Source organism: Halyomorpha halys, unplaced genomic scaffold, assembly GCF_000696795.3.
Source record: "Halyomorpha halys isolate HHAL.00 unplaced genomic scaffold, Hhal_1.1 Scaffold689.1, whole genome shotgun sequence".
NCBI lineage: Eukaryota > Metazoa > Arthropoda > Insecta > Hemiptera > Pentatomidae > Halyomorpha > Halyomorpha halys.
The window spans coordinates 780,619-804,021 of NW_027113663.1; the positions used below are offsets into that span (position 1 = coordinate 780,619).

At 30.4% G+C, this 23,403-nt stretch overlaps 1 protein-coding gene across 1 annotated transcript in view; it reads left to right on the plus strand.

Annotated features, from left to right (window-relative positions):
• Positions 1-1,836: 1,836 nt before the first annotated feature.
• The window catches only part of LOC106685392 (xanthine dehydrogenase), a 61,094-nt gene continuing 39,527 nt past the window's right edge, over positions 1,837-23,403 (plus strand). The window contains exons 1-4 of the mRNA XM_014428025.3: positions 1,837-1,880; positions 19,816-19,859; positions 21,432-21,601; positions 23,153-23,313. Of these exons, the coding sequence (XP_014283511.1) occupies positions 1,861-1,880; positions 19,816-19,859; positions 21,432-21,601; positions 23,153-23,313 (395 nt within the window). The 5' untranslated portion in view covers positions 1,837-1,860. The remainder of the gene's footprint in view (positions 1,881-19,815; positions 19,860-21,431; positions 21,602-23,152; positions 23,314-23,403) is intronic.

Here is a 23,403-nt window from a genome sequence, read left to right on the forward strand (position 1 = left end):
TGCTAAGTGACCTACTTCTCAATTATAATTAACATAAACATTTGAATTTTAATACACTCAAAACATTTTTCATATCTCCTATAATATTTCTGAATATGGATTATGATTTATTGAAGTTTTTACTAGAGTTAATTTTGGTGTTCAGATAGTTTTTGGATTTGGTTGAATAATCACCGAAATTAAAATATAAAAAATATCAATTTTCAGCAAATATGAGTCCTGATTTCCATCCTCATTTCTCAAAATACTAATTCAACCCAACAATATAACTCAATAGCTGTAAAAGTATTACATCGATACTTATATGCTGATATGCTGGAATATGATTGCATTGAAGTTTGTAATATGTTTATATTATTTTTTAATTAAATATAAAACCTACTCTTATACAATTTTTTTTTATTCAGCATACCTTTGAGAATATTACTGAAATTTCCAAAAATCGTAAAAATAAAATTTTTAAACTTTTAGTAGGAAAAAGTATATTATCGTCGAAAGGTTTCTTTGTGAAATGAGAATATCTGAATAACAAGATTAATAACTCCGATTTGACAGAGCATAGATACATAAAATGTTGCCAATAAATTTTTTTTAAACGTTTTTATTATTAATTACAAACTGCCACGAGGCTGTAATAAATATATAATACATCTTAAGGTGTAATTAAATACTGTTACATGCTAATGAAATGATTTATATTTTATTTATTTATATTTTGTAGTTTTAAACGGTAGATTAATTAAAAAGTTACAAAGTTGTAAATATCAATGCACACATAATTAGCGAAATATGCTAGTTTTATCGAAACTCTTCTTGCCGAAAAGTATTGGATTAAATTTATAACAGTTTTGTTTATCTCAATTTCTTTTGGTCAAATATTAAAGTGAGATGAACAGAATTTGATGGATAGACTATAAAAAAAAAAAAAAGGAATGTAATGATAATATAACAATTTACAATCGGAATAAATCTATTTAAAGGAGGATGTAAGAAATCAAATAATTCAGATGGACTAGATAATAGACAGTTTGACCAAAGCGTCTTCCAGATGATATAAATAAATTAATTATTTTTTATATATGATTGTTTGAGAGTGATTTAGTTTATTATCAATTTACACACTTTTGATCCTTTTTCTCTCTCAACTTTTATTCTTTAAAATTCACCAACGTTTCGGCCCTCAGGCCATTCTCAAGGATACAACCTTCAATATTGATGTCATTGCTTTTTTAAAATCCCAAAATTGCAGGCTAATTGACCTTGTCACATATAACTTTTTTTTCCTAAGGAAGGTAGGTTCTGTTTTTAAGTTGTAAATACAAATGAAAGAGGGAAAGTGTTTTGTAAAAAAGTTTTAAATCTAGGATATCAATTTTTTTAAAAAAAAGTTATATGTGACAAGGGCCTTAAACAATTAGCCTGCAATTTTGGAATTTTAAAAAAGCAATGATATCAATATTGAAGGTTGTATTCTTGAGAATGGTCTGAGGGCCGAAACGTTGGAGAATTTTAAAGAATAAAAGTTAAGGGAAAAAAAGGATCAAACTTGTGTAAAATGATAATAATGATATAAATAAAGGAAATGAAAAGTATAAAAGGTTTCTTTCTTTGAAAATTAGTAAACACAAAAAAAAAAATGTATTATTATTATTATTTTTAGAACATAATAAAATCGTTGTAGGTATGATATAATATTAATATTGACTGTAGTAAAGAATTACACTAAAAAAAATTTTTTTTGTAAATATTTGTTGATATAATCTTCTGGTATTCCTAACCCCATTGAAGTTTCTTCAGCCCCACCACTCTCCTACCACTTTGAGGATTAGAAGCAAAGTCAGTACTGCTGCATCGTTCGCCATGGACTGGTTACATGAAGGGTAATTTTTGTTCAGTTAATTATTCTTGTGTGTATTTAAGCGATTAAGCCAACCAACTAATAGCGAGGAAAACCAGAGCTTATCTCCTTACATAATCAGAATATTTACGTACCAAGAAGAATCCGAATCATAAACAGTACGTTCTTGAATATCGAGATGAAATTTTTCGTTATTTTTGATATAGGCGATGTGAAATTAAAATGGAAGATTTCATTTTTAATTTTGTCTCATGCCATTTATTTTGATCAAAAAGTAATTAAATTGTCAACCAGTGAACAAAATCAAAATAATTTATTCTCTTTATTTTTGTTGAAAAAAAAAGTATAATAATAAATGTCGAAATAATTCGGCGTCACTTTTCAAATGAATCTATTTCATGGAATAAAAACGAAAAAGAACTATATATATTTTTAAATATAGAAATAAACCAAATATTTTTAAAACCAGACTTTATATTGTCTTTTAAACTTGGCACGTTTCTTTGGTTCTCTATTACCATAATGTTTATTTTTCACAATGAAATATTAAATTTCCCGCCACAGCAGTGAAACCACCAGTTAGATAAGGTTTCAAACTATCGATTGCTTATTACATATCGATTCTTAAGATATTTTGGAGATTTGAAAAATCAACAAAATTATGGTACCACACATGCTTCAATACCAAGAATAGAGTTGCTGTTGAACTTTCTTTTAATATCTTGATTTTCTGATAATATATATATTTTTTTTTCTCGATATTTTCATACTGTAGATATAAAATAAAACCATAAAATGGTTTATATGATTAAATGATTCCCTAACTTTCATATCGTTCTATTTATTTAGTCTAAGTTTTTTTATAATACACCATAGTTATTCTTTTATAAAAACTCTATCGCCAAATGACATGAAATATATATTCTCAAACTACAATACTCATAATGAAATAGTATGATAATATATTAACTATGTTCCAAACTGTCTTTCAATTAAAATATAATCCGTAAGAAATTGTATCTTGATTTCGGTAATTAATTCCAGTTCTATGGATTTTCATTTTTTGGTTTGTTATGCATTTATTATATCTTGAATTTTTAATCAATGAATCTCTTTATTTTTATGAAGAGAACTACGACTTTGCGCTTAGAAAACTTTATTAGCACAATTTCAAACAAATTAATTCATAAAATATATACAAATTTAATTTAAATATTTCGCATTGAATGTTTGAATTCCAACGATACTTTAATAATAAAAAAAAAATAAACAACGAAAAAACAAAAAGCTACAGTACAACAATCCATGAAGGGTTTAGAATCCAGTTGTAGAATCCAGAGAATAGAATCCAGTTGTCCAGTCAGAATCCAACAATAAGGAACTTAAGTTTCATAATCCATGACTATTTTACCAGAATCACATTCAACCATCAGATTTTTCTTGAATTTTTCTTTAGGAAACCATTGAAGAATGAGGTTCCCACTTTATAGACACTGTTGGCTTTATATTTATTTAAGGCTTAAATCATCAGTTCATCCCGTCCGCTGAACAACCCTAATAAAATAAAAAATGCACTCTTGATAACAATAGTTTAACTACTGAAGAGTAATAATTTATAACGTATTGTTTTGAAAATCTAAAATAAAGAATTAATTATTACGAGGTGTCATGAAAAGAAAGAATTGGTTTGTACTTATCTATAGGTGCCTGTTACATAGAGGTTTTATATTTTTCAATTTTATTGTTTTCTTTTCAATCTATTGTATTTTTTATCGTACGCTAATAGCTATTAACTTTTAACTAAACTGAATGTATGTAAAAAATATTTCTGGCACTAACGACTACAATGTTTTGTGTCATTATACAAAAAAGAACCAAGTGTTGGGTCTTGCGCCATAAAACCTGAACATCCTATCAATAAAATAAAATTAACTAGTTTAAGAAGAAACTTAATTTTGATAATTCGACATCAAGCAATAATTTTATTTTATTTTTTTGTTTTATTTATGAGAAAGAAAAATGGAGAAAGCGAAACAATGATAATTTCTCTAGTATAATGAACCTTGACGGGAATCGATTATAAAAAAAAACCATTAAATTTTTTTATGGTATATAATTTTTTATTATTGAAGGCTAAATGAGAAATTCTATTTACGTAATAGTTTTATGAATGAACCGTAAGAAGACCCTAAATATTTTAGTACAAGAACCCAAGAGGAGAAAAGAGACAGTTATCTCACCCCAATTTTTGATTACTTTAATTAAATCTATGTATAATTAATAGTCAAAATTGATGAGTCTGCCAATTATAGGTAGGGGGAATAAAAAATAGCGGCTATTTCAAAGTGATAAAAAAAACTAATTTTTCATTCGGAGCCCTATATCTTAAAAAGTAGGAACAGCACGAGAAAATCTAAGATAACGTCATTTAAAGCAGAATAAATTTTGTAGAATATGAGCCCTAATAGAGTTATTTACGTTAAATAGTTTTCGAGATATAGCTTTTTCAAAAGCGACATTTCACATTTTTATGAAATGTCGCTTGTATGGGACGTACTGAAAGATCAGTAGTTATTGAATTTATTTTGGAAAATTTATATCTGAAACCCATTTGACGTATAAATTGATTTATAGTTGATTGGACAAATTTTCATTTGCCAAATTTATATTCATATGTGAATATCATAAAACCTACTACCCTTACGAAGATAAGTGTCATAAACTACTTTATAGTAAGTAAAATTTCCTTTATTTTGAGTATTGTCAGACATATGTGCGTCTTATGGATCTAGAGATATATTTTTTCAAAAATCCAACATTTTATACGAACAACTTTAGATTTAACTAGCTTTAATTTGAGCGCTGGCAGACATCGGTACGTCCAATGGTTTTTGTAATGAAGTTTTTCATAAATCAAACGTATTGTCCGAACAACTATAAATCAATTTATTTTAGCAAATATCATGAAAACTACTATTCCTATGAAGGTAAAGGTCAGAAACTTCTTTAGTCCATTAAACTAGCTTTAATTTGATTGCTAATAGACATCTCTACATCACATGGTTCCTGAGATATAGATTTCTCAAAATAAATTAACTAAGTACTAATCTTTCAGTAGATTTTTTAGAAATTTTACTTTTTAAAAAGCTATATCTCGAAAACTATTGGAGGTAAATAGCTCTTTTAGGGCTAATATTTCAGCAAATTTACTCTTCTTTAAATAATTTTCTCTTAGATTTTCTGGTGTGGGTAGTTTTTAAGATATAGATCTCCGAATGAAAAATTAGTGTTTTTTAAAGGTTTTGAAACAGCCGCCATTTTTTACTCTCCCTACTTTTACTTGGCAGACTCATCAATTTTGACTAGTAATTTGCCTAGCTTTCATTAAAGTAATCAAAAATTGGGGTGAGATAACTGTCTTTTTTTTCTTCCCGGCTCTTGTACTATTTTAATGGATAATTTACTCAATTATTCTCTGGGGTGCGTTTAAGCGTCTATAAATATTTATAACTTTTTAAGCATATTATTTTTATATTATTATACTATTTAATTATATATTTTAATTAATTGATAGGATTTTATATTAATGTATAAAATTACAAATATAGTTCAATAATTGCATATGTAGGTTTTTGTGAGTCTGAAAATTAAAAAAGAATATACAATCAGAAATATAAAATCTATCTTAGAACAGAATTGGTTTAAGTTAATTTCTTAATTTGTAATCAGCATAGATAATATAATTAAACAAAACAATCTAAACACTTTTTTAAATTAAATTAACCAACATATTGTGGGCGTCCTGTTGGTTTAATGTCTGGAAAAGTGGTTGTTAGTAGTCTTAGAGCTGTGTTGGAGGCTATCAAACAATGGATGTGCCTCCGTTAGGTGAATTCCGTCACTGTCCCGACAGAGAAACACTCCTGAGTTCAAGTATCGTACGGATGAAGTCAGTTTTCGCTCTTTGTAAAGAACTATATTTCACAATACGCCTCAGGACACTGTTGGAGTTTTTTCGCTGTTGTGCGACCTATTTAACTAGGACCAGTCTGAGAAGTTGTATATGAGTAATTTGAGGCCGAAGGGTCCTTAAAGGAGATTAAGCCTGTAAGTTTTGGTCCTAACCAGTTTGATTTTCTTATGGCAGAGTTAGCGTCAGGTGTCTGTCAAGGAGGACGGGTGTCCTGGTAGGTGCTCTACAGTGCCTTGACTTTCGGGAGGGGACGCTTATTTATCTCCAATAATAAAGTAGGTCTTTTTGGTATTAACTTTAATATTCAGTCATTCCAGTTTCTTGATAATTTCCGTACAAGCATTTTCCAAGAAAGTTCTATTTCCTTGCACGCATTTAACTACTGTAGATGGCTATGTGGTTAGCGTAAGCCGCAACAATAGCTCAGTTATACTTGGCTCCAACATTTTCAGTTGCGTATACTGAGAAAAGTACTACAGACCCCTGAGGTACTTTACAGGTGAGCAAGACCTCTCAGGATACCGCTACGCTGTCTCAAATTCTAGAGGAAGGATCTCAATACAGTATAGAGCTATTCTGTGAATTCTAAATCCTTTAGTGTCTTACATTACAAATTATTGGGTACTGAGCAAAATGCTCTACCGTGCAGTCTATTGAAATCATTTCTTCGCTCTTTTTCGTATTTTGGCATGTTTCCGCCTGTAGTTTTGGCAGAGGCCGGTCTGGAAGCCATTCTACTCCGCTGGAATTAACTTACTGGTCTGTGGTAGGCTGGCTGGGATCCGTTCTTCACGGGTTGCAGAAGCGGGAAGTGGAAGGATCGTGTCCATACCTCAGTGAAGTATATCAACCTGAGATAGGGATTGTAGAGGTTCGTCAGATGAGCTAAACCTCTCCTGGGGAGCTATTTAACAGTATGTTTACATCTCGTCGTGGCCTGGGGCCTCGTTCTCCCTCAAACGACGAAAAATAGTCTTAAGTTGTTTCGGTGATACAACATATAATTGTTGCCGATGTATTCTTTTGGTAGATCTGCCAGCTCTGTTCTTTTAGTTGTCATTTCGCCGTAGTGATCCTCAAACTTTCTGGCCTGCTCCTTAGCGTTATAAGTATATCCCCGAGCTACTCTTTGATGAACGCCAGGATGGTGGACACAAATAAAATGTTTTTACCGTTCTTACTATTGTGAGAAAAAACAACACAACACAAAGCTTGATGGCAACCTACTCGACTATTACAAAACTGTTCCAAGTTTTGTTAAAAACGGTTCGTTACCGTTTTGTTAAAAACCGTTTTGTTAAAAACGGTTCCAGCTCAACAATTGATATATTCACAGTTTGCCACAGAGCAACATGTATACAGTTAAATATGAATTTTTATATCTCACTTTAACATTCTTTCTGGTGCTCGTGCTCAGTAGTTTCCTGAATTTTCTATTGTCGTCTTGTGTTCCTCCTTTTCATGCAATATTGGTGTCCTTCATTAGGAAGTGTTTAAGGTAGTAAATATAAAATAATTTTATTTTCTTCCATACATTAATAAAATAATAGTAAAACTAAATTATAGTAATTATTAAAAAAAAAAAATTAAATGACTTAGCTAGCGTGTATTGTTTTCCTGGAACCTACTAGATACTCATACTTTAAGGTTCAGCGATAAACAAGCAAGATATTTTTTTTATTTAAAAAGTTTCTACCACTGGGGTCATTTACACTGGATTTACAAATTGACAAAAGTTACTTAATGAATTACAGTATTCAATTATGCATCCACTTGCACACACTGGACAAAAACAATAACCAATAATAATATGTATTTCTAATATTTAACGATATTTCAGTGAATAGAAGACTTCAGAAAAAAAAATCATTTAAAAGAAAAGTTTATTGTCTATTTATTTACTTGTAGGAAGATAGTCCGTGCGGCGGTCAATAAAGGTATATAGAAAACTTTTATTGTTAACCAACGTTCCCTCAGTAACATAAAAAACAAACAAACAAACAACGCATTAAAACAATACAACTTATCAATAACTTCTCTCTTTAACGTCACACAGAAACTTTTAGGCTCATACAATAACCCTACAACTTTAACTCCTTCATACACACAATATTTCTCAACCTACCACTGCGTTATTGTTGTACAGATCTCTCCCTTATAGCCCTATTCTTTCTGACAGTATACAAAAATCCCAACGTTTAGGGCTAAAATCCTATCTTAAGCTTCTCTATATAAATTTCCCTCCTTTTTAGCTGTTTAAAAGACCCCATAAACCTTCCACACCGCTCCAATATAGTTTACCACATCCCTCGCTCCACCCCTAATTGCAACTCAGCTTGCATCGGCGAAACAAAAAACTACCTAAAAGTTCGAATATCACAACATAAACCATCAATAAACTTCCCAAACCAACTAGCTTCTTAACTCTCCTTAGCACACTCTGACTCTAGGCCATACTTTTGATTTTGACAGAACCTCCATTCTCGCTACTGTCCGCAACCACCAAAAACGCCTAATGACTGAGGCCTTCTACATCAATCTTGAAGAAAAACCTGTCAACAGCAAAACCGACAAAAATTAATATCTCCCACACTTATAGACACATCTTAAACGCACTGTTAACAGAATCAGTGAAATATTGTGGACAAATTTTTATTATTATGTTTTCTTTAATATATCAATTGTCTTGAAATGTTTTTGTTTTGATGTTCTTTTAATTCTAAAATGTTTCTATCTTATTTTTTCCATTTAGCCCTGACGAAGTCCTGCAAAGTGGGGCGAAACGTTGTTTAACAATAAATAGTTTTATTGTACTATTTTGAAACCTTTATTGACCGCAACTCGGACTATCTTCCTACAATCTATTTCATACGGTAAAACATCTCCTTCCAGTATTTATTTATTTATCGTAACAAATTTAACTGTTCCAGCCGGTTTTATTCAATTCTAATCTATCCAAGTTATCATTTAATATCTTATAGTATGTGTGTTGTAGGAAAGTGATGAAAAGGGAGATTTTAACGAATCTCAAAGGGAGATAATTTAGTGAAGAGTTGGAACAATAAATAAATATTTATTTAGTAAACACTGCAATATTAAATGTAGAGTAGGTAATATGATAAAGTCATTGAAACACACATTATTTATTAAAAATTAACTAACAAAAGGAAGGGTGATATTTTTAAAAAGAAAGACGACGCTGTTAGTGAAATTTTAAACGTTTTCAATAAATTTAATTATAAAATAATAATATCATTATTATTATTATTTTTGATATTCTAATATTTATTATATAGGGGAATTTGTTGATAAAATGAAATAAGGGTTGTAGAATGGAGGGGGTAGAAAAAAAGGAATAAATTGAAAAGCTTGTATTTAGTTTGTAGAGTGATATTAATTGTAAAAGAATACTTTGGAAAAAAAAAAAATGTTATCTTTCTATTATATTTAAGATTTTTAAAGAGTGGATTGGAATTAAGGGCCGCCATCAGGAATAAATTTAGTGATTTGCATTGTGAGCAAATTCAATTAAAAATTAAGTAAGAGATAAGGTCTTGATTGTGGAAATGTATTATTGTGAGATTGTGTGTAATGAGGTGAATTGCTCCTTGTTTGAGAGGTTTTGTATTTAGGACTTATATATTATATTGTATATTTTTCACCACATGCATGGAAATTAATGAGTATGGGAGTTTATCCAGAAGTGGGATGGCATGCATGCATCGCGTATCTTATTTGTTGTTTTAGTTATTATTTTAAATATTTTAATATTTGTCATATATGGGAATTTGTTGATCAAATAGGGGTTGTGAAATGGAAGGGAAAGAAAAAGAAAAGGAATAAATCGAAAAACTTGTAGTTAGTTTGTAGACTGATATTAATTGTAAAAGAATACTGTGGGAAAAAAAAAATGTTATCTTTCTATTATATTGTATCATATAAAAATATGAAATTTATATATATCCGATCACGGATTGATCAGTATGCTGTGTAATGTAGTAACCCCATGTATTTGGGCAGCATGAATGAATAAATTTCTTTCTCTTCTCCTTATTTTAATTACATTACTAATTTTTATTAAATATCTCCCTACGACATATACTTACATTTCGAAATACTTTTAACTCTTTGGATTATTTAAAACTGTAAAAAAAAAATGTATACCTTCAAGCTTCTTTTCTTAAGTAGCAAAGGAATTGATGATATTTACTTAATTATAGACACATTAACTTAATTAGAGGCACATCAGATAAATATAAAAAGTCATTCAAATTATTTTCACGTATGGCTTAAGAAACCTTAAAACAAGAGCAAGATTGCATCAGTTGTTATAACTGTATTCATATTAAGCTTATTGTGGTCAACTAAATAACTATTCGTAGTTTCTCACAACCTTAAATTTCATTTCCGAGATACAGATCAGAAAGTTCTCGAATTCGGGTCCCGGTGGGAAAATTCCTAGTTTCCTTCCTAGTTTTGTCTGCTGGGAAAAATGCTCTCGTGTTCTACTATTTAATAGAAAGTAAATCCTTACTATCATAATTATTTAATCTTTTTTTAAAAATATTCGTTTAATTTATTATTTTTGAAGAAATTAAATAACTTTGGTAAAGAATACCTTCTTTATTTTTGTTCCTAGTTCAAGCTCGACGCATGAATAAATTGTTCCTTCGCGGTAAATCGATATGACGCCATACAGCCCGTGAAATCCATGGTTTCAGATTTTTTTTTTTGTTTTATTTATTATTCTTTTTAACCGTGTAAAGTTCTACTTCAGTATCTTAAATTCTTTTGAAATTCTAAATTTTTCAAAAAAAAATTTTTATTTAAAATACTTTTTATTTATTGATAGATATTAAAATCTGCCACATAGTTGTGGGCAATAGGTAATAGTGATGAATGATCTCATACATACTAAAATAAAATAAATGAAAAAAAAAACTTTCTTAAAATATATACAAACAGAAGAATAAACAAAATGAACATAATCTAACTATCTGTATGAAAAATAAAAAATAAAATAATATAATCTATAGTCACATTTACACTCTAATATACAATATTTACAAAATCGACCTTAGGATCCCTGAGCCCATTTTATCTCCCACGTGTGAGGGGTAGAGCAGAGCTCAAAAGATCCCAGCGCATCCCTCTCGCCGCATCACTGCTAGTGAGCCAGTGGAGGCTGAGCAAGTGCGCTAAAGCCGCAAACTTGAGTGGAGAATCTGACCATTGCCAGAACTCCAATTGTCCATTTTTATTTTAATAAGTCACTTGGCCACTGCCGTTTCAATCTTCTAGGTGGGCTGTTGGGGTGGGTGGAACTAGATAAGGTTTGAACCAAAGGATTAGGATGGTTGGGAAGGTTTATATGGAATTTATTTCAAAATGTTAGAATAAAGACTTTCTTCATTCTACTTTATTTCCTAATGCCACCAGCGCCCTTCTTAAAAATATATAAGTGATATTTTATATGGTATATATAGAAGTGATATTTCCTATCGAATTTCACTTCAACTCTTTTAGGACTTCAAGAAGTAAAAAGTCACAAGCAAATATCACAATCGGTGGTGGTTTGTAAGTTCGTACATCGGGATTGCTTGAACTGTCACTATGATTGGTGTTAGTGACTTCGACTGGAACTGAAGCAAAAGCATTAAACGATTGGAAACGTTTTCACCTCTAGTCTCCATCCGAGGATCAACTCACCTAGGGTTTTTTTTTTGGACTGAAGAAATTACCACCCTCGGTATCCGTACGTTTTCCGATTTCTTCATGCTCAAATGGAGGAGTGTCTTTATCCATGCGTCAGTATTTTCCCGGTGCTGTCATAATGCGAAAAAGCAGACACGAAATCGAAAAGCAAACCATGGGTTTTTCATCACGCCAAGAACTTATAGCAATAGCTTATATCTCTTGATTTTTATATAGGGTAATTTTAGGTTAGAAAGGATTATGAAAGTGTTTTGTTCAACTTGATGCTCCGTGAAAGAATGGATTAAGAAGTATTCCAGCATTAATTTACTTTATCTTGGACAATATCAAATATTATTTCTGATGGGCGCAAATTAATATTGACACATTTAAATTTCTTTATCAATTTGTAGGATGTTCAGACGCTTAGAGTTTTTTTTTTTTACTATACCATGGTACAAATTGGAAATTGAATTTTATGTTTTGCTTCCTTTCTTTCAAAATTAAAGAAGCTTTTATTTGTTCAGGAAATTTTCGCTAATATTTTGTTTAAGACATCAAGGAACAAATTAGTTCCTATGTTTATCTGTAAACAGATTTGAATCTATCGAACCGTTTATCCGCTTTTAGTGAAATTATCAGGACTTGTGTGGTTAGTATTTGATTGCATTCCGATTTTTCCCAGATTCCGTCCTCTATCTTCGCTGACGCATGCGCAAACGTATTTTCCTTATATTCAGTCTTACAGCGCATTTTCTTCAAGCCAATGCCATTTAAGTTGGGTATAAAGCAGGGCGACATTCTAATCCTTATATTATTTACCATAGTAATTTAATATTTTATTAAAAAAACAAAGGCATTTTTCAGGCAAAGATGTCTGAAAATGGATGTTGTTCAAATTGAATACCTTTTATATAGTGACAATTTCTTTTTATTGTTGCATTTATTAATTATTTTATACAGTACATGCTAAGGTGCAAATAGTTTTTGTATGATGTACTTGATAAATTTGAATTTCCTTTTTCTTTTTTTGTTTTGTTAAATATTTTAAATTTTATTTTTATTAATTTATTTCATGGTGAGAATCTCTACTTATTTCGGTTCACAAAAAGAACCCGACGGCAGACTGTAATAACTATGGAGGAAGCTCACTTCATCCTGTATGTTATTAAATATTTAAGGTTATCTTAGCTAGTGGTTTAAGACGATATTGTTACACTATTGATAAATTTTTTTCATTAAGTGAAATATTACAGAAAAGTTGGAATACAACGGGTTTGTTCATCAGTTTTATATATATTTCCAAAACCTCACGATTCTAGTGAACCGCCAGAAGCTGCATAATATTCTGGTTGAACTGGGAATACCAAAGTAGTCAGTAAATCTCAATCGCGAATGTGCATAACGGAAACTTTATTAAGGTACGAATCGGTAATCATTATCCAGAGAAGTTCTAGATTCGGTCGGATTTTAACAAGGCGATTCTTTATCACATATCTTATTTAATCTAGCACTAAAATACGTCATTAAAAGTCTGATGAATACCGAATTATGTGACCCAATAAAAATAGTCAGAAAGCTAAGCTTTGTATTTGCCGGGACTTGAAAAACAAACCTATATTTTCAACTGGCTCTTGTACTATTTCACTGAATCCATCGTTGATAAAACTTCATCTCTGATCACAATATCCATATTTTGGTAACTAACCCATCTTCATACTGATCAAAAGAAATCGGTCGGTCTGTTGTAAATTTAAATTCATTTTTTTTTTTTAAGTGTTATCAACAATCAGTTGTTAAGGAAATTAAAGATATCGCTCTCTTTTCCTAAGTTCTATACAATTAAAGAGAAAAAATGACGTTATATAATCTATGTATAATGCAAAATGAGAAAACTCATTGGATATAACAACACCAATTATTATTAGGAGGAAGTCAGTAATCAAACTCATGATTGCATCCTTGTTGTTATAATAAAAACCTAATGAATTATTTATAGTAAATTGTTACAGAAGTTCTATTATAGAAGCGAAAAATACTTAGTGTGTAAAGTACGTACGTCTTTTTGGCATTCGGATTGAAGTTGCATTTGGAAAGACACCTATTTCTAGAATAAAAACTTTTTTTTTTTGTACTAATGCTCTCTCAATAAATGTTGTATTAGCTTCATTATCTTTTAAGGCAGAACAAGAAGTTGAAGATGAGCAGATGTTGTATACGTGGTATTTGTTTCCTTCTGCTTACTCGTCTTGGGACTCATACTATTTACTTGACTAAACCGTAGGCTATAAAACGTAGATGATACTACGACTCACTGCCAGAAGGGGAAAAATTAGATTTTCGAAAGCGCTGATTTTGATTATCTAGTTTGTGATTCTCACACTATATATGCTACAGAATGATTTTTTCCCCTGTTTCAAGGGCATTCCCATTAATTTAGGCCCACTCTCAGAATAATGAAAGTTTGATCAAATCACACTATATACATGTATATATCACTATAATTGTAAAAAATCAATTTTTTTTCCTGCTCTAGGATGGTCAACTAAGCCATCAGTCAAACTAGGCAGAAAAAAAATTAGAGCGCTTTACAACGTTATAAATTACGAATTTTAAATAAGCATTAAGCATATAACAGCTATGATTACAAAAAAAAAACTCAGTCTTTCTGCGAGATGTGGAGGGTCACTTTTCAAACTAGAAGTGTTAAAGTAAAGATTAGAACAAAAATCATCTGCTTTTATCTGCCTATCTCATCATAAGACCGCAAAGAAAGGAAATGAACGACTTGGCAAAAATCCAAGAAAAACCTCTTAATGTGAATGCTCTCGAATTTGGTATCTCACCAGAATCAAGTGTGTGGAATACACTTCACATTACTTACAACAAAAAATTTGAAATATGGATACAATGATCGACCCAAACAAATTCCTGCTCTTCTCAAAAGAAACATCAGAGATGGCCATTGAAAAGTATTCATAGTACTACATGCCATCCACGGTGCATAAGATTTTGTTTCATGGTGCTGAAATAGTCTGGAAGTCGATTCTCCCAGGAGGAATATTGTCGGAAGAGGCACAAGAAAGGAGAAATAAGGATTACTTTCAGGATCAGAAGCTCGCGGAAAATGTCTCGTATCTCTGCCAACGAAGACGTGTTCCACAAGCAACTAGAGACTTCAGATCCTCTTATCATGAACAAGAGACCCAATCCAAAGAAAAAACACCTCGAAATCAGTGATGCAACTAAGAAACTGTTAATCTGATTTCCTTAAATTTGAAATCGTAAGTGTCTTGTAAATTTGAACAACCTTTGACTTTGAATCCATAGTTTTATTATTTACAAAATTCTCTAATCTAACGTTTCCTTAAAATTTTTATTGTAAGCATTATTTAATTTAAATATACACTCAAAATACTCGTTGCAACTTGTTTTGATGAGTACAATATGTTCCGAAAATTTCAGAAATTTTTATCTAACCAATAGGCTTTCATTTCCTCATTAGGCCTTTAATTTTCTACAAAATAAAAATATTTGAACTTGATGTATTTTTTTGTTCTGAGTCGGATGAAATCGGCCCCAAGTATCTATGTTAATCCTCTTTCGAGATATTGAATTTTTTCCGCTTTTTGGCCGCCGTTGAATAGCAATTTAATAACGGATTAAAAGTTTTTCAATACTTCCACTGCTGTTTGCTATCTTTGTCAACAAATAAGAACCCACCTTTGCCTAGAAATTTTCGTGTTCACGCCTAAGTTTCCATTTATGGTTTTGATAGTTGGAATTGTAGATTGTATTGATAACCTTTAATTAATGGTCTTATGCTGCAATTTCCAATCTTCCGATAAATGTTCAGCAACTGCAGTTGTATGATTTTATATTTGTTATATAACTTTCAATGTTACTGATCACTTAGATCCTGGTAGGCCATCATGTAAGAGCTACCGAGAGTAAAACTTGCTCTTAAGCCATTTTTTTTTTCCTCGCCCCTCTAAGTGTCTTGTTTTTTAAAAGCTCTTTGTTTAAAAGGAATTTTATAAGGTTGTGTTATAACATATTCATGTCTAGTTCCGATAAATCAGTATAAAATTGTCCCTGTTTCAATTCCACTCATAATGAAACATTCCAAAAGGCGTTTGTCACAATCAGTGTTGAGGCTTACCTCAACCAATTAACCTTCAGATATTTAAAGGTTATTATAGTTTATAATTTCACACCTATCAAATCGTAAATTCCACTTTCTCTGTACAACGACAGCATAAAGAATTCTAATTTATTATTTCAAGTGGAACATTGACACCGAAGTTGAGTTGGTATCTTATATTATACCATTCCTTAGTAATATTTTGCAACATAACTGGATTAATCGGTTATCGTTTTATGGACCATAAGATCTCGTTATAGTGACAATGAGATTAATTCAGCTTTACGAGTTGGTTTAGCTGTTAACGAATCTATGTAACGGTCGAGTAATGAAAATCACTTTTATATAAACTATTTTACGTAATATTTTGACCATCTTTTGGTTTTCATTATTTATAATACATTTAAACTCATTTAGTACGATCAACAAACTTAAGTTCTTATTCTTCACGAAAAAAAAAAAAAAGATTGGTAAATAATAACCATTTAAAACATGAAGAAAAATACATAATAAAAAAAAATGCTAAATATAAATTTAATAAATTATTTAAATAAATAAATTAAAAATTTTATCCATTATAGTCTCAAAACATTTTATTCTCTTTTATACGTCCTTTTTATTTTATTTTATTCTCTTTTCGGCCAATTCGGCCATCCTCAGGGACAATCTATTGCAAAACAGCTTTTATTACATCTATGATGCTCAACAATTTAAAATAAGTAACAGTATTATTTATAATTTATCTTACTGTAATACAATTTTAGAACTAAATAATTTAAAAACACAACTTCATGCAGGCTATTCTGCCCAAGTCAATTCAACAATTTCTCTACGAAATATTAAAGCATTAGCTAAACATATATTTTTTTGTTAATAAGCATATCCTAGATTATGTCTAATTACCTAATTAGTCAATTTTCACATTAAAACAAAAATTGAAATTCTTTATCACAGTTAATTATTTTTAATAGATTGTCCCTGAGGATGGCCGATTTGGCCGAAACGTCGAACTTATAGAGAAAAAAAAAGGTTTTGAGACTATAATGGATAAAATTTTAAGTTTATTTATTTAAACAACTTAACCAGTCTTAAGTTCCAACGTTTCGGCCAGTTCGGCCATCCACAAGGACAATATTAAATAAAAATTTTAACTACAATCAACTTGCTCACAACTCACTATGCATTTATTTGTTGTTAAAAAAAATGTTGTGATAGTAAAGCGTAGGTGTTAAGTTGATTGTAGTTAAGAATTTTCAACGTTGATGTGAAGAGTGACAAAATAGGGGATTGTTGACTAAAATTGGTGACCTGGACAGAATAGCTTGCAAAAATTTTATTGATTTTATTCAAAAATTGAGCTTTGGGGCTCCACTGAACCATCAAATTCCTCCAGAATCCAATCCTTACAGTCCAAAATCCTTCGTAAAATCCTTAATGCTCCTTACTTTGTCACAAATCAAGTCATCCATCAGGACCTCAATGTCCCATATGTTGCCGATTTGGCCAGAACCAGATACCGTTCCTTCCATAAGAAACTTCTCAACCACCCAAATCCACTTGTTTCTAACCTGGCTTCTCCTTCATTACCTAATAATCCTCCTAGGCGTCTAAAAAGAAGATGGCCTCGAGATCTTCTCCTCTAGAAATGTTATTGGAGTTCTATCAGTGGGTGGATTCTCCACATGTTTGTATCATGTCACTATGTCACCTACAGCAAATTTACTTGTTGTATATATGTGTATACAGTTGTAAATAACAATAAATAAATTATTTAAAAAAAAAAAAAGATTGTCCTTGAGGAGGGACGAATTGGCCGAAACGTTAGACTTTGTTTATTTCTTTTAAAGTGTAATGTTTTGATACTTTTATTGGATATAATTTTTTTTAATTTAAACGTCACAATTAAGTCTCAAGAAAGTGAAAAGATTATATATAAAAATCCTAAGGTTATATAAAATATTTTTTCTCTGCTCCTGACGCGGATTAGCAAGAACCCTGGAATGTGTCTCTAATACTTTTCGATCTAGAATCATCAAAAAAGTTTCACTTAAATCGATTGCCACATCCGAAACCTGGACCAATAGTGTGGGAAAACATTAGATAAACCAGTTAACAGAATGGTGGTTTCACAATTCACAATCTTCTTGTTTGAATTTTAAAAATAAAATCTTTTTTTTTAATGTGATTTTTGAACAGCTCTCTTATAAAATAATGTTTTGTACCTTACTTTCTTTTTAATCTCACTGCATTAATTATTTATTATTTAACATTCTGTTTCTTAATATTTAGGGATATATTATTTAGCACAATAAATTATTATTATTATCTGTCTGCATTTTTTTGTTATTTATGAATGATTCAGGTAAAGATTCTAGGCGGACGGATCCATCGCCGTTTAAATTGTGTTAATTTATTAGAAAATAAATAAGAACTATGCTTTGTAAATAAAAATCTTTAATATACTCCTTTGGGGTTCTTTATATGTTTGTAGTATCCGGGAATAATCAATAAATAATTTATTCGGAAATTTATAGTCGTGAATAATTTCATTCTCGAATAAATTCGAATTCGAAATTATATATTTAATATATACATAATAATTTTTATTGCGTATTTTATTGCCATTATTTTTGTGGGGGGTAAGCGCCACAGTGCTTCCTTGCACACAGCGGATCCCAGAATCTATCTTAAAATGCCCTTCAGGCAAAGAAAGGACATTTATGTGCATTCTATTATGTATTTTTATAAATAAATATGTTTTTGTATGAAATAATAAAATTAATAGAAAAGAAAAAAAAATTCAATTTTTAATATGAATAAATTATCATTTATAAATTATGAATATGAATTAATACATTTTTATTCGGATAATGCCTAAGTCACATGCCCAAGCATTTTAGTTCTAGGAGTAAGACATTTTTAGTGCCAGCCAGTTACATTCTGAACATTTGAGTTTGGAATTTCGAAACCACTGAAATGACAACATTATTGAATCACAACCGAAATTCCCTTCTCTTTGAAATTAATTGACAGGTAAAATGGGCTAATGGATTATAAAATAGAAATCATTACGTAATAAAATTTAAAATGAGGTCTTTTTCATCGCTGATAACAGAGCAAATATCGTGACTCGAAAGTCATTATGGATAAATTACGGAATCGTTCGTCTATCTACAATGAAAATGACCCAAAAAGTGCCAAAGTAATCATAAATGTTCTCAGTTGAATCGCAAAGTTAATTAAAACTGGATACCACAAGCATGTACTTTTTTTGATTAAGCCATTTTTGAAGTTTCATTATGATAAAACAGTTTTTTTTATATATTTTCGTGATTTTATTATTATGTTTGTATTATAATTTATTATTTTTAGTATTAATAATGGATTGTATTATTTTTAATTATTTACACCAATAAAGTCCACTACTAAAATCTGAAATTAAGTCCAGTAGTTAAACGTCCAAAAATCCCCAATTCATGGTTTTTATTTTTTTGTTGAACGTTTTATTTATTATTTATTGTATTATTATTATTAATTATTATAATTATTTACACTAATAAAATTCACTATTAAAATATCGAATCAAGTCCAGTAGTTAAATGTCCAAAATTCGTGGTTTTTAGTTTTTTTGGTAAAAATTGTAATTGACGATTTATTGATTATTTATTGTATTAATAATTCTTTTTATCATTATTTCCACCAATAAAGTCCACTATTAAAATCTCTAATCAAGTCCAACTAAACGCCCGTTTAATTAAATGTCCATAATTCCTAGCTTTTAATTTATTTTGTGATAATTTTTCTGAACGATTTCAATTTCCTAAAGCTCATTTTTTTCCTTTTAAGAAAATTTACACCTCAAAACGTGCAAATAAAACTTTTTGGCACTATTATGAATTTTTTTCATATTGATATATTCCATTTTTTTCCGAAGCAAACAATTTTTTCTTCTATTTTTCTGCTATATCTCGTGTTGAAAAAGTCTATTCAGAATTAATTTCACTAATAAATGTTTTTTCGCAATATAGTGGATGGATTTTCACATCTGTATGCTGATAAGAAGCGAGTCACTTCTGACCATAAGAATTATAATTCTATAAAGAATAACGCATATAACGCATGTTTCAATTTTTTTTTTTTTTTCAGGGACAGCAATGTCACATTTACGATTAACGGAACAGTATATCATGGTGAGTTTTTCAATTTATTTCCTGTTTAGTAAGACTTAGTTGATATTGAATACTTCAGGTATGATTTTATAAACTTTGAAATGTATTTTCGTATTAATATATCAATTTATTGTCAGAAATGTCAATAATAAATATATTCACTGATTAGAAACAAACAAGTTTTTAGAGAAATACAACTCAAAATTAAAAGGCAAAAACTTCCAAGGTAAAGCCCTTAAAAAAGGTTCCAAAATAAAGCCCTAGGTTTCTCAAACCGAAGTAAATGATAAACGATCACCGATACACCGAACAGGGAATAGTACATCTCACTTCAAAAATATGAAAAGACTAACTGAAAATATAGTACATATTTTGTAATATTTACACTTTTGCAATCCTCCAACATTATTCACATAAATTTCTATAGACTGAGGTTACTGTGCAACATCCTTCCTACCTTTTGAGACAGTCTTCAATGGGATACCAATACAGAAAGTAACCCCAGTCTGTGGTACTTTCTTTAGAATGCGTCCAATTCGAAATTAAATATATATACATTTTTTTTTATCATAAGTGCCACTATAAGCTAGGTATGTCTGATGTACAATTAGTTAAATATACCCCTTATTTTTATGTTTTAACTGGTTTATTATATCATTATTACATAAATTATACACCAAATTTCATAGTACAATAAGTGATCCTTAGTTCAACTATGATTCAATAAGGGATTCTAAACCCGTATAACAATCATTAGAAGAGAGGTCCCTTCCCACTCATGATCATGCAGACGGCGAGTAAGCGTCAAAGATGCATAGATCCCACCATCCAGTTAATAAAAATAAAAGGATATTATTTTTAACGCATACATGTATATTTATGTTCAGTGTATGTATGGTATTTGTTTCAGTTACAATAATAGGGGGTGAAAAAAAAAATCAATTAATCTAATTAAAAGAATCTTAAATATTATATAGGATACTTATGAAACTTTACTATTAATGGAATATTTTTTCCTCTGCATCAACCATAAAAAAAAAAAAAAAATGTTAAATATATCATTAAGGTCGTATTTTCCGCTCAAGTTTGTTATGAAAACATGAGAAAAAATTACTTAATTATTTCATTAAAGATTAAAACCGTGAAAAAAAAAAAAGTTGAGAGAAGGATAAATTGATAACCTAACAGGCACTTCTTTATAGCCAACTTAATTTAAATACAAATTTGCAACGCTGTAACTCAAATCAGAAAGCTGTAGAGATGCACTATACCTCTAAAAACCGCGAAGTAACATTTAAAAATTTTTACTGAAGTTCACTCCCATTATTATGTCTTGAAAGCAAACCAACATACCGAATATTAGCTAATTTGATCAATGGGGAACCGCTGAATGTGTTGCGGGTAAAAAAATTCAAAAGTATATATATAAACTTATCACACATTCCCGAAATCCCCTAAGCGGTTATGAAACATAAAAATGAATCCCCGGCGAATGATCTTCGATACAGATAAAAAACAAATTCTTTTTAGAAGAGATACGAAAAATAATTAGGTAAAATTAATGGATTTCAATTATTTATTCATTTTTTACAGCCGGGTCTGACGTCGGAGCAGATACATCGCTCAACACTTACATCAGAGAGTACGCTCACCTCAAAGGAACGAAGTACATGTGCCAAGAAGGAGGTTGTGGATCTTGTGTGGTGAATATGACGGCCACGGATCCTTCCACTGGACTTAACAGGAGTTTTGCGGTCAATTCGGTAATTATTGCTTCTAGATCATTAATTTCTGTTGTGTTGGACATTATTTATTTATGTAAGAACTATTTGTTCTTAAAAGTTAGTTTGATGAATAGAGAATATATAAGTTGATAAAACCATTCTTGAATTTTACCGGTTACTTTTATAAATTAAGTAAACTATAACAGAAAATATATATATATACCATGATTATCAGACCTATTTGGACATGCGGAATTGAGATTTGGTACTCTACCAAAACCATAAGATTTCTCCCATATCCAATCTTTCGCAAAGTCCTTGATGCTCCTTACTACGTCAAAAATAAACGTATCCATAAAGACCTCGACATCCCATTTTTTTTTTTTTAGTTTTGGCCTGAAACACAAAACCATTAGCTCTTAACCTTTCATCCCAAACTGTCCTTGATCATTCTCAGAGGTGTCAGAAAAGAAAATGGCCACTGGACCTTCTAACATAAAACAGTGATTGAAGTGGTATCGCTATCGATGTGGCTATTGGGTTGTTCCTGCGCAAAATATCAAGTATTCTGACTCAAAAATTACCACATTTACTTATTATATTTTATTAAATAGTTGTAAGTTTCAATAAAGTTTTTGTTTTTTTTAAATTCAGTCAATAAAATGAAGGAAATTAGCATAAACACCAGAGCCGGAGATGAGTTCTATTTCGGACAATCAGAATTGATATAAGAAACGGAATTCACAAAGCTAATGGACTATTCGTCCAGTTAGGATAGAAGAACAAAACCTTCTGCTAGGAAATGATATTGCATCTGTTCAAAACAAATATCCTGCCAGAATCAAGATGGAGTAACCTGTGACTAATGCCAAACCTCAAAAAAATCGGCCATTAATTTATCAAAAAAGCTAATTTTGGGATAATATTTGTCTTGAATGTCTTCCGATGGTTTCGAAAAACCTATAGGTATCCTCGAAGAACGGAGTAGTGTAGTACCGGGTGTCAGATATATTCCAAATCTTTCAACTCTACGACTTGTAGCATGGAGGTACGTGGAGCGATTTATCATTTGTTTTGTTTTTCTCCATAATTTATTAATGAGCTAATAGTTCCATGTATCTCCCATGCGTACAATTTTCTTAGCAGTTTCCCTTATGACCAATTTAGAAATTTTTATTAAGAACAAGTTGAACCAAGGAAGATATCTCGTCAGAATCAAGATGGAGTGATCTGTGACTGATGCCGAATCTCAAAAAATTGGCCTATTAATTTCTCAAAAAAGCTGATTTTTGGATGTGTCTTGAAATCCAAAACTTCAAATTTTGAAGACAGTTAGTATATTTCTTGGTATATTACAAAGGTTCATTATTGAAAATAATTAATCAAAAACATTTCTCGATTGGGTTGATGGTTTCCTCAGAAAAACTAACAATGAGTAGTAATCACACCATATGACAGCCTACAGTACTGAATCCATGGTAATATTTCTAATATTTTTAATAATAATATATTTGAAAAGATAATTAAGTGGTTTTTCTCGATACTAATTGTACTAAGGAATTGATATAATTACTAAAATTGTACATTCAGTGCCTAGTTCCCGTGCTGTCTTGCCAAGGAGTGAGCATAACTACTATTGAAGGAATTGGTAACAAGAAGATAGGCTACCACAAGATCCAGAAGGCACTCTACACCTTTAATGGCTCCCAATGCGGCTTTTGCTCGCCTGGCCAAATCATGAATATGTATGGGTAAGTTTTAGTGTATTTATTTAGTTCAGTATTATTTTATTTGTTTGTGTATTTGCTTATTTTTTAATAGGAAAAACTTATATAAATTAT